At 37.2% G+C, this 12,228-nt stretch overlaps 1 protein-coding gene across 1 annotated transcript; it reads right to left on the bottom strand.

Moving 5' to 3' along the window:
• Positions 1–730: 730 nt before the first annotated feature.
• DHS (deoxyhypusine synthase) lies at positions 731–11,976 on the bottom strand. Its single transcript, XM_010268736.3, has 7 exons — positions 11,618–11,976; positions 11,284–11,451; positions 9,861–10,079; positions 7,270–7,356; positions 1,751–1,856; positions 1,436–1,671; positions 731–1,034 (listed from the first exon to the last, which is right to left on the bottom strand). The coding sequence occupies exons 1-7, from the start codon at positions 11,813–11,815 to the stop codon at positions 945–947; spliced, it is 1,104 nt and encodes a 367-aa protein (XP_010267038.1). The 5' UTR covers positions 11,816–11,976; the 3' UTR covers positions 731–944.
• Between the last annotated feature and the right edge of the window lie 252 nt (positions 11,977–12,228).

The raw sequence follows: 12,228 nt of genomic DNA, 5'->3' as shown, positions 1-12,228 counted from the left end.
TAATTTCCTAATGTCCCTTCTTAGCATAATGGTATAGGTCCTATAGGATTAATCCACATGGAATCAATCAAATCCAATTTATCATTGCTCTTTTGAACAATTAAACCCAAAGGCAAAAAAAAAAAAAAAAAACAAAGGCGGAGCGATTTCCACGATGAAATCTTGCATGTCATTGCATCCAATTTGCACACTGTAATTTCTAATGAAACAATCAAGCCTGAAGTCTTAAACACCCTCGGCTTGAGTTCTTTTATCTGGCTGACTATCAACCTGAAATACGCTTCAATCAGTTGAATGCTTTAAGGACACTCGTATCCTAAAGATAAACTCTTATCTCTAGTCAAGAGTTGAGACTCCCTACGGATCACATCTGATGTGTGATCGTCTCAACGGTCGGTAACTTGGTATGTGGAAACACGCATACTTGTGTACAAGAAATAACTCAAAGTTCTCATCCAAAAACTGGAGAAAAAAAAAATCCAATTTATATTCCTTATACGCAACACATTTTGAACTAATAAAGCCTCAAGATGTAGATAGTCACTTCAACCCGCAGCTTCCACATCATGATAAATAAATATAAGATTTGACAAACTTGAAGCAGTTAATAAGCAAGTTTGATGATATTAATATTCCCACTTGGCACCTGCTAAACGCAAATTGAAGTCTCCAACGCATGTGAACAATCCCAACCTTGTCATAATGTCATGACTCATGACTCTCTCTTTAATGTAGTAATCAAAGTAATTCATTCATCCATGTACCATATGCCACATGCATCGTGCAAATCACTGGGACTGAAATTCCTACTAAACATGCCTAAATGTTTTCAATGATCAGAACAGATTTGAGATCATCCTAAAGCTAAATTAAGATTATTTTATTACTATCAGGGTTTTAGATCTTGGCTACTGTAAAATAAATATAACTTAAACCACATTACATTAAGCAGCAATCTTTGTATATTTATTAGCATTCTTGGAAAACGTTTCTGCAACCAGTAGAGGGAAAGCAATGGTTGCATCACAATGTACCTGGTAACACCATAAAACCAAAAAGAGAGAATGAAGAGAATTAGAACACTTTGGCAAGAAAAAAAAGAAAAAAAAGAAGAAAAATAAAATCTGCACTTCCTTGGAATTTTTCCATCTAGAGTATGCTTTCATAGGCTATAAACAGGAACAACTTCATAAATGCCAAAAGGCTCAGTAACTGTGGGCTGTGGCATTCAGCTATTTGAATAATTCGGTTTGGAATTTTGACACCACACAGGCATGCAAACAGGCACAAGAGAGAAGGAAAAGGAAAAGTTGTAATGAGATTTCTGTTGGTCAATGACTGTATTCTTCCTAGGCCAACCCTTTGCTGGTTTCTACTGGTTCCATAATATAAAGAGCACATACAAAAAAAGAGATGGGAATAAAGGAAGTTATACTTTGATAGTCTTGGCAGAACCTCGTATCTTTCCCCACGAGACAGCCTCATCAGGACGTGCTCCAGAATCACTCCCATCAAACTCTTGTGCTGTGTTGATGAAAACAGCATAATCTGCACCATTACGCATCATATTGGCATTGCAAATGTGATGCTTGGGCATGCCTCCGCCAAGAATTATCATGCCTGTCTTCCTAGGACTTGCATGAACGGCTTCCCCATTCATGGCCCTAATATCTGTTCACCAGTATCAGATTTATTCCCACACTACCAAACACTTGGATCAGGTTATGGAAAAACTGAAAAGACAACTTACCTTGCACGATATCAATAACTAAACCAGGTTTTCTGAAGGAATGGAAGTATAACATGTCACCTAGTGAGCCATCTGTTAAACCTGGGCAAAAGACTGGAATGTTGTTCTGGAAAACATCAAGGACGATTAATGCTATGATGCAAAACACAAAAAATGACATGACATGGGTCTTCTTATTTTTTGATTGGTAAGACATGGCATGGATCTTGTTAGCAGCTATTTTATCACAGAAAATATGGCTAACTATGCTGGCTTATTGAAGGCTTTAAAGGGCTCCCATATTGGTACATCATTTTTGTCACAAGTTGGCTGCATTCAAACAATGCAAGGTCAAGAACCACAAACATGAATTGTTCAAGTTGTTCAATAGAAGATACCTTTGTGGTCACATTTCTACAATTTCCAAACAAAGAGCCACTGGCTGTGACAAGCACAACACCCTATTGTCTGTCATCCAGTGGTTTCACTATTAATATTTTCATGTTTAACAGTATGGTTTGTCTGTCCCAGTCAAAAAAATGATGGCACCATCCAGACATTTTTTAGTGGTAACTATAAACTTTGATCAAATTAAGTAAAGAATGAGCTAATCACAAACAAGCCAAGCATCCCTCATTTTTTGGCTGGCATTTGTTCCATCATCCCTCATTTTTTGGCTGGCATTTGTTCCATTTCCTTGCTAAAATTCTTCTCTCTCTTATCCAGGCATTTGAATTATATTATATAACTACATAACAGAATAGTGGAATAAGATTCTTAACATCCAATATGCATCAACTGCTAAACTACAGTTCTTAGGATAAACAGCTCATTCAGGTTGGTCCCAAGATCAGACAACATGCTTTGTGGGTTCCTTGGCTAGAGGATATATTAGGGATGTCTAGACTGAAGGTTTAATCATGTACTAGTCTTTTATCTACATGAGTTTGTCGTTGGCCATTTTAATACCCCCGTCTTCTTATTCTCTCCTGGAATTTGGAAAAGGTGGCATCCAGTTGTCCTTTTTCTGTTTCAAGATTTCTAAGAAAAAATTTGTTTGTTTTGCTGAATAAAAATGCCATTAAATTTTAGGAGGAGTTATGGTGGGGGATTTTCCTTTGAACATTCAATTCTTTCCATTTAATCATTGTATTGTCAAAAAAAAAAGTACCCAAGGTAACTTTCATTAAAAGAAAACAGGGGAGAGGGTGTACATGAGATGTACAAACCAATAGATAGCAAAAAGACAAAAATAACAATCCTATCAAAAAGTTAGCACTGCACAAACAATCCCTGCTCACACCATATCTAGCCACAAAAAAAAAAATAGAAGTTTGATTTAAAACCCCAGGAATCCATCTGTAGTTACAATGAAGAGGACAAGACAGCTCATGAATTTCAGATAGGAGATAAGCAAGCCTCAAAGGAGTAAGGACCAGTCCCACCAGATGAAGCTTTAAAATAACCTTGTGATTGACTAAGTTGACTAGTTGCTAATCAACTATTTGACCTAATAATACAGGAGCTGAAGAATCAAATTTGGAATTTTTTGAAATTTAATGTATTTCTGAATTTGGACAGTATGGGTATTTTTTGTCATTTTGCCCAGTCCCATGTGGGCCTTGGCTATAACATCTTGTTCCTCTAGTTTAGTAGGGCTTATCTATCAGTTTTCAGTTTATTTGCATTAGTGGATAAAAAGTTATTGTGTTTCTTGATGCACAAGACAAGGGGTGGCATTTTTGTACTTATGATGAACAATATTCCGAACCACACAAGCCCCTTTATAAATAGATATATTCTCTTCCTATTGAAGCTAATGAAGATTTCTTTAGAGCTCACTTGCAAGTTTGCTATATGGAGTGATTCTAGGACCCTTAGAGTGATTCCTTGGGATCTCTCTCTCTCTCTCTCTCTCTCTCTCTCTCTCTCTCTCTCTCACACACACACACACACACAAGGAGGGAGGGAGGGAGGGCCAGAATAAGATAATAAACTGACACAAGTTGGAGAGAGAGAGAGAGAGGGGGGGGGAGGTTGGCAAAGAGGGTAAGGTGGCTTTGCCAGCCTATTGTACAATAAAGGTTGCTTGGCAAACACATGTACTGCAATTTTTATCAAATATTTTTTTTGGTAATAGAAATAAAATTTATTAAAATGGGAAAAAAAAAAGAGTACAAAAGGGGAGTGACCTGAAGTCACCCAATAAAGAAGAAAAAAGACGACTCCAGCTCTCAAAACAAGAGATAAAACTAACCATGACTCAAACAATAACACCAAAACCATTTATCAAAAAAAAAAAAAAAGACACCAAACCCCAAAAGGCCAAAATGCCACTAAATTCACAAACCAGAACAACCAAAGACCAAGCAACTCAAAAAATTTCAACCTCAAAGACAGCACAAGCAAATCACTTCAAACCCACGAGAAAGCAACAACCCAAGGTTCAAAGTATCAATACGTATGGGCCAATACGTATCATGCCGATGGCTTCCCGATACACCCCTCCAGGGGTTGTATCCGATCAGCCACTGGTTCAGAGGGTAGCTGGGCCTTAAACCAACCCCTCTGAACCGGTTTTGAAAAAAAATAAGTAAAACCTAAAAAAGTACCGATACAGGCCGATACGCCCTACCAGAGTATTGGCCTGTGTCGATACTTTGAACCATGCAACAACCTCCCTCAAAAACCAGCACCAAAACCACCCACAAGCACTACATCCTCTAAATCATTGTCTAGCGGTTTTCTTGGTCTTCAAAATCTTCTTGCTTGGTTTAATCCCAAAGCATAGTTGTCAAGGCGACGCCTAGGCGGGCGCCTAGGCAACAAGGCGCCCAGGCAACAAGGCGCCCTTTAAGGCTCACCTTGCCTAATCGCCAAGCAGTTTTGTACTATGTATTGTAAAATACTTTTTTATTCTTTATTTTTTTACATTATAATTATAAAAAAGGCACTATTAAACTAAAATATTCATTTTGTGTGTTTATATATTAATTTCTTATTTGTTAGGATTTAACCAATACAAATATTGCTAAATGCTGTATTAAACCCTCAAAGACTTTAATTAGAATTTTGTCTAATCAACACATTTTCTACTACTACTATTATTTTCTTAAAATTTTTCTTTTCTTCTTTTCCTATAATAAAAATAAGGGTTCAGCCCCTAATTTTCTTTTCCTTCTTTTTTTCTCTGTTCATGAATATGCTGATTTTCTATACTTAAACATGAACTCTGTACTTTTCTTATGAAAATTATGAATAATTATTAAGGAAATATGGCTATGGTACCTAGGGAACTACCCTAGGATCTATGTTTTCTATTTAAAAAATTCCATCGCCTAGGCGACGCTTAGGCGCCCACCTAATGCCCAGCCTCGCCTTGGCGCCTTGAAAACTATGTCCCAAAGAGGCCTCCTTTTAGTCTAGCAAAGCCTTTTGAAACCAGAACATCTCATTGTTTCATTGTTTCTCTGTTTTTTAAATCTTTTATGTGCTAAAACATTATTCCAGAATTCCAACGAGCAAAGAGGGGTTCTCATTAATCCTTTCCAGCTCCAGCACTGTATATTTGTCAAATAACTGGGTATCTGCCAAAGCTTCAGTCTTTTCACTAACATACTCTTCCAGACTAGTTGTAGCTAAATTATTGTAGCCTTCAATTTTTTTTGATCAATAACTCTGAAAATTTTCATTAATTAAGAAGCTTTAATATACAACAAGAAGTTACAAAGAAATCAGCATAGAAGCTGACCCAATACAGAATTACAAAAGTGCCCAAAACATATCTGTTCTTTGAACCCCTTGCTTTGCTAAGCTATCAGCCAAGCTGTTGGCCTATCTCCTAACCCAACCCACCTGAATAGACATATTTCTTGACATCCATTTGAACCTTCTGAAATCATTCTTCAACTGCCAGGTCACTCCTTCCCCTTTTTGCAACCATTTTATCACAGTTTTTGAGTCTCCCTCAATGATCAGTCTATTAATCCCCAGCTCTTTGGCCTTCTCAACCCCATATACTGCAGCTAGAAACTCTGCCCTAGCTACATCACCCTCCTCCACAGGACCGGAGAACAAAGCAATAATAGAGCCATTTTTCATTTCTAATGCCCCCCCCCCCCCCCCCAAATACCTGAAGGGCCTGGATTACCCAGACAACTCCCATCGAAATTCAGCTTCATCCAACCCTCTGTTGGAGGGGACCAGGTTTCACAATTATTGTAGCCTTCATTGATTAGTGATGAATACACATGAAAACCTCCATCACTCTCCCTAACAGGCAACATGTAGTGTTCCTCTAGTTCTTTGAACGTCCTCCTAGTAAAAGACTCACCTCCCAAAACGAACAAGCCCAGAGCTTTATTTACCTCCACAGCCGTGTCTACAACCTTAGTTATATCAACATCTTTGTCAATCTGACGAGTCTCATCTATGCAAACTTCTTCCTCATCCTCCTCTCACATAGGCTTCCCTCCTCATCTAAAGAAGAATCACCATCTTGACTCCTTTCAACTACACTCTCTGTCAAAGGTCTTTTTCTGTATATTCTTCTCCAATTATAAACTTTCAATCTCCCAACAAATTGGTCTTTTCCTTTAGTTCTTCCCTCATCCTCTAATCTCTTCTCCTTCGGGATAGGAATCAAGACCAAGCAAGACTATGAATCCTTCACTATTCTTCCCCCACCATCCTCAGGGATCAGCACTAGGACCTGATCCATACCTTTAGTCAAGCTAAAAACAGCCCCCACCTCCTTTGGTTGTTTACTTCAGAACTCTTCCCCATATTAAACTCAGAGAAAAGCACACTTTTGCTCCGACAAAATACGCCCAAGAGAGATTCACTCAACTCTTTCTCAACCCCAAAGAGAAAAAAGGAGTCTTCCTTACCTTTTCCTGAACGAGGTGATGTGGAGACAACTCCTAGATCTTTGTGAACCTTTGTCTCTACACTTGTCTTCTCCAAAGTTGTTTGATCACTTGGGTTTTCTTAGAAAGAACCTTGCCTACTATAAATGTGACAACAATAGTTTACAGTTCGGAAAAAAGAGCTCTTGACTTCTTTTTGCAAGGGTTTTTGACATGTATAGCTAGTGGCCTGACATAGATTAACATGTTTGCCCATATGGTCATCAGCATGTGGAAAACTTCATGCTGAAAGCCATATGCAAAAATAGTCATTTTTCCTCAATTTGTTGATCAAAAAGAAACAGGAAAAAGGAAATGAAAGGTTATTATTCATGGACAATAAGTGTAATACACTTTTAGCCAGATATACCAGCATACAGATTACTAATCCAGAAGTCTCTTCATTGAATAAATGGTCTTCATCTTCCTCCCACCACCCCATACCAACTAAGCATATCAATAAGTCATGTTGAATACATTCAAAATCAAAACAAAAAGAAAAAGAATCAATGAGGCCACCCATAGCTACCAATGGCAAAGTAATAGAAATAATAACTATAATAGATTTAGCAGCAATATAGGTGTTTATCTAAAACATTTAGAACTTAAGCCTAGTTCCATGTTGAAATCTACCTTGTATGCCCAAAAAAGATATGAACTTTGGTCATTGATTTCTTTCCCTAGACGAGCAATCACCTTTGATGGCGTCCAAAGCACATTCTGTTAAGAAAACAATAAAGGAAAACATAACAATAAAAATCAATGTTAAAAAAGAATTAAACAACAATAACAAAAGCACGGATTACCTATCATTAAAAAAAAGCATGGGTCATTAAATCAATAAACTAACAGATCAGATTTGGTGTTTGTAATGGGGGGTGTCCCCAATCCTGCCTTGTCCTTGGCAAGTTTCTGTTTGTATCTCTAATTTTCTAATAAAATTACCTTACGTTTTCCAAAAAAAAAAAAAAAAAAAACTAACAGATCAGAAAGGGGGGAATTGGCTGCCTCATTATTAAGGCAGTTCTTTTTTGGATTTTTAATGAAACTACATGATACCCTAGGGGAGGAAGGAAAATGAAAATAAAAGACAAAAAAAAATCACTTTTGTTGTTGCCTTGGGCTTTTTGCTTCTTACAAATAGCCATGAATTGCAGACTTTTAATGTAGCATAATGTATCAACTAATTACACTTGGTTAACTTGAGCTTGATAAGTAATGATGAATACCATCATAGCAGCAAGTTGTTGAAGTGTACAACATTAGAATTTTCACAAGACACGTACTTGTACTAGGTTGGATTTGTTTGGTTGGAAAAGGATATTGGATAAGATAGGGTTGTTATTGGTTGGGCAGCACTAGGAGTCTTTGTATGAGTTGGTTTCAGTAATTATTTAAAGGTGTAGATGTTGTATGACCATGTTAGTGAAGAATGCTAATATTTATCAAAGAAAAAAATTACTCTTCAAAAAAGAAGAAAGCACGAAGTTCCAAAGCTTTAATTATTATCATTTATCTATCTTTCAAGACTTGATGTAATCATTTGCAAGGATGCATAAAAATGGGCTTAATTGACTAATCTCAGTTTAGCCAAGACCTTAGAGACCAAAGGTTAAATGGCTAGGCTTTCCCAAGACTTCACATTGAACTTAAGTGTGAAAATTCTAAGTCTAGAGGCCTAAGGAGTTGACTCTTGAATGGTTGGAGTTGCCTACTTGAAGTTTCTAAGGTTGGTCATATCCTATAATCACCTACTCATAAAGCAATAGTTGACTACCTGTGACAGCCAAGACCAATATCACAGAGAAATTGACTACCCATAGAGCAATAGTCGACTACATGTGGCAGTTAAAGCTTGATATCACATTGGCTTTAGCTAGTAGTCGATTAGTGAAAAGGGGTATACAACTATCCTTAACAACCAAGAACAGTGTGCATCAAGTAGTCAACAACCAAAAGGTAGTAGTCAACTACTAAAGAGTAAAGATTCTCTCTTGTGAACAGTAGTCCACTACTTGAGACTATCAGTCGACTACTTACTCTTGACAAGGCTGAAGCAATTGACTACCAATTAAAGCCACCTGACTACTTCACAAAAGAAAATACGTTTTTTAAATGTTTGAAGGCTTAACGACTCTTTCCCCTTTAGGTAAGACTTCAATCTTGTTGAAAGTAAGCTCTGGACATTTTTAAGAATGAACAAATCTCTTTCCAACGGATTTATAATAGTCATATGCTCCTTAAGCATGATTTGTGCTAATAAAATGAGTTTGAGATGAAAATCAAATGGAAGTGTATTGTGCTAAAGAGTAAAAAGTTCACAAAGAGAAATAGCAAGAGAGCAATCATGTATAAAGAAATCTAAGCCAAAAAAAGAGATTTTATCCTTAGAAAAAAGTTTGCAAAAGCTATTTGTGCTTCATTGATTATCTCCAAGAGTCATTTAATCTCTTCTAGTGCAGTGGCCCTGGCCCATTATTATTTGTCTTTTTCTCTTGCATTTGAATAGTTTGTGTTGTATTTATATATCAGCCTCGTAAAGGTTTTACACCATGCTTTCTTTGTTTATATTTGTATTGTATTTGCAATCAGGTGTTTTATGATTGAACACAATAGTGGTTGGGATAGCACCCGTAAGTGCAACTGTTGTAAAGGTCTTGTTGGCACCTAGGAATTCCAACCGGTTGCAATGGCTTTGTTGGCACTGGGGAAGTCCAACTGATTTACTAGAAACTCTCAAGTGGTGTGCTTGGGGAGAGGACGTAGGCCTAGGTCTGGCCAAACCTCTATAAATCTTCTCTGTGCCTTCTGATCGCTTATAGTTGTTGTTTGATTCTATTGTTATTCATTTACACTGCATTTCTTCATCACACAAGCACTTTACATTGTATTGCTCTCTGTATATCTTGTTTAGCACTCAAAGTTTTGAAAAGGTATTGATCTAGAGAGGAAAAAACATGTAGAACCCAATCCACCCCCCTTCCCGGGTTAGGCAATGTGGGTTAACAAGAGTCTCATGTGAATTAGTAGGTATTTGCAAATAATATTACTTAGACCAAAAGAAAGTTGCATAGAAGTCATTACCAATGTGATTGAAAATCACATTTAATTCTCTAGGAAAGAAATCCTTATAAAACAAGGGAAAAGAAAATGAAAGATGAATATCCATGATAGACTAAAGATTGCATAACATGCATGGAATTATTATAAAAGTATATAAGTACCTCTTTGGACTGCTCTTCCAACATCTTATCAAAAATTGGTATAATCCAATCCTCGAATTTGCAATAGTTGTCATTAGGAACTAGCAAGTTACCAATGCGGTTTAAACCTTTTGAGCGCAAATAAGCTCCAGGTAGAGAAAAATCACCTTTATAGGTGGGTGCAAGGCATTTTATAAGGTCCTCTTCTATACCACCAGCAGTAGTAACAACTACATCTACCTGCAACCATTATAACAAAGGAGAGCATAATGTCAGTGACAAAATTATAATGCAAAAATACAACAAGAATAACTGCCACATAAATATGATCACTTCCTTTTTCCACTGTCCAAGATGCTCAAATAAGGATACAGACATGTACTACTAGAATTTAAAGACAGATATGATGCTTTATTTCTTGAATTCCAGGGTATGGATGCTGGTTTGAGAACCCCATTTAATAATGCTGATACCATGTTTTTATACTTAAATATTTCTTCCAAGTATTGCTTCCTAATGCTTATATATTGCCATGTTAATTAACCTTCTAATATATGTAAATTTTTATACTATGAATTGTCCAGATATATCATTTGCATATTTCAGGAGTGTTAAATGCTACAGAGTGTACTCTAGAAATGCTCATGCAGTATATCATTTATCAAAAAAAAGCTCGTGCAGTATAGAGTATCATTGGATGCATATCATGTGTAACATGGGTAAACTAAGCATATACAAGTACCCATGTACCATAACTTACTATGCTATAGATTAATCTTCAACTCTTCATCAGTGTAGTTGCTCTTAACAAGCAACAAACACAATATGGTTGTAACTTCAGGAAATTGAGTGAACAACACTCAGAAACATGTGAAAGCAAGAAGGCGAGTAAATATTCAAGATACCTAACAAGAGAACAGGTTAATAATTCTTGTTCACTGAACACTATAAGATCAAGTGATTCAAGTGCAATGTAAAACTCCTGTATTCGCTTTTTTTTCTATGCATCAGCTTCTGAGTACACATTTTAGACTACAAACTACCTCTAATCTACGTCCAGACTTTCCAGCTTAAGCCGGGAACTGATCCTCTTACATAATATTGACGAGGTTCCATATTTTAAGCTGAAATTGATCTTTTAAACGACGTTGGCATTGTTCCATGTTAGAAACTCTATGTTACCATGTAATGACTAGCATTTAGTTACGAACTGTAAATAGAACTAGAAGAGTTCAATTTATATCTTTATTCTCAGAAAACATGAACACACACAAAAACGCAGACACGGAGCAGGTACATTATGATGCAAATGAGAAATAATGGAGTTCGAGTATCAATATTCGAAACTCACTAGGACTTTTCTCTCATCTAATAAAAACAAATAGAAAGGAAAACAGGAAACTTAAAACGCGAAACGACACACGCACACCCCTTCATTTCTCACCATGCGATGCTCGACGAGATACCGAACCGTTTCTCGAACACCTGAAGAAATGAGATTCGAAGTGAAACCTAGGAACACTTTGCACCTCACAGACTCTCTATAGTTAAGGTCCTTTTCCTCCTCACTACAATCTTCACTCAGAACCTCGTCAGCGAGCCTCCAATCTAGCTTCAAAACAACTTAAACAATTCAGAAATATAAAACTTCAGAATGTATTGGCAGGTGGTGAAAGGGAGTATAAAATTAGTAAAGTAAAACTTAAACTGAATATGAAACGAAAGGAGAAGCGAGGGAAGAAAAATGCAATTTCCAAATTTATGAAGCTGAAAGTCACCATCTGATTGACGACTTCGATTGCGTCTCCCAGATTGGAGGCCTGGAACCCGGTGGACGCCATGGATTTGAGAAGCTCAGCATAGTCCAAACCTCGATTGAAATCGTAACCTCTAATCTGTGGGCATGTTCCTTCTAGGGTTTCTGATTCTTTAAAGACTATGGAGCGAACGGAGTCCATCAGCCGTTCTTCTCCCATTGTTTCCGCAACACTAAGCACCAAGACGCAGTCACGCGCCACAAACTCTTCACTCAATCGCTCTGCAGACTGCAGATCTCCGCACTCAGTTCAGATTCGCGGGAAAAGTCGATTATTAGTTCCGAAATTCGGATTGACGGGAAGCGAAAGCAATGTTGATTGTTGAATGGGATGAGGTGGTGGGCATTAAGTAGGGGGTAATGAGGTAATCATGGACTGGGCCGGGCTTGGATTGGACCAGGCTCGAGCCGTAAATTTACATATTTAGGAATGGGCCTAGATTGACCTTGGCTTCAACCCAGGCCAACTCGCCCAAGTACTCTACTCCCTGAATCCGATAAAGTTCAGTCTTGAGTCTTGCACAATGCATCCGAAAGCTAACTATATATATTAGAAATTAAAAAAAAAAAAAA

The sequence above is a fragment of the Nelumbo nucifera genome, chromosome 6 (assembly GCF_055504915.1).
Source record: "Nelumbo nucifera cultivar China Antique chromosome 6, China Antique-T2T, whole genome shotgun sequence".
Lineage (NCBI taxonomy): Eukaryota > Viridiplantae > Streptophyta > Magnoliopsida > Proteales > Nelumbonaceae > Nelumbo > Nelumbo nucifera.
This window is presented reverse-complemented; position numbering and strand designations above follow the sequence as displayed.

What these genes read in the sequence shown, in the direction of transcription:
- DHS (XM_010268736.3), bottom strand. Translation starts at nt 11,815, where the DNA reads ATGGGAGAAGAACGGCTGATGGACTCCGTTCGCTCCATAGTCTTTAAA. An exon ending in TGGAAGAGCAGTCCAAAGAG is followed by an intron (nt 7,357 to 9,860) that starts GTACTTATATAC and finishes TTTTCTTAACAG; the next exon opens with AATGTGCTTTGGACGCCATC. An exon ending in AGTTATTGATATCGTGCAAG is followed by an intron (nt 1,672 to 1,750) that starts GTAAGTTGTCTT and finishes ACTGGTGAACAG; the next exon opens with ATATTAGGGCCATGAATGGG.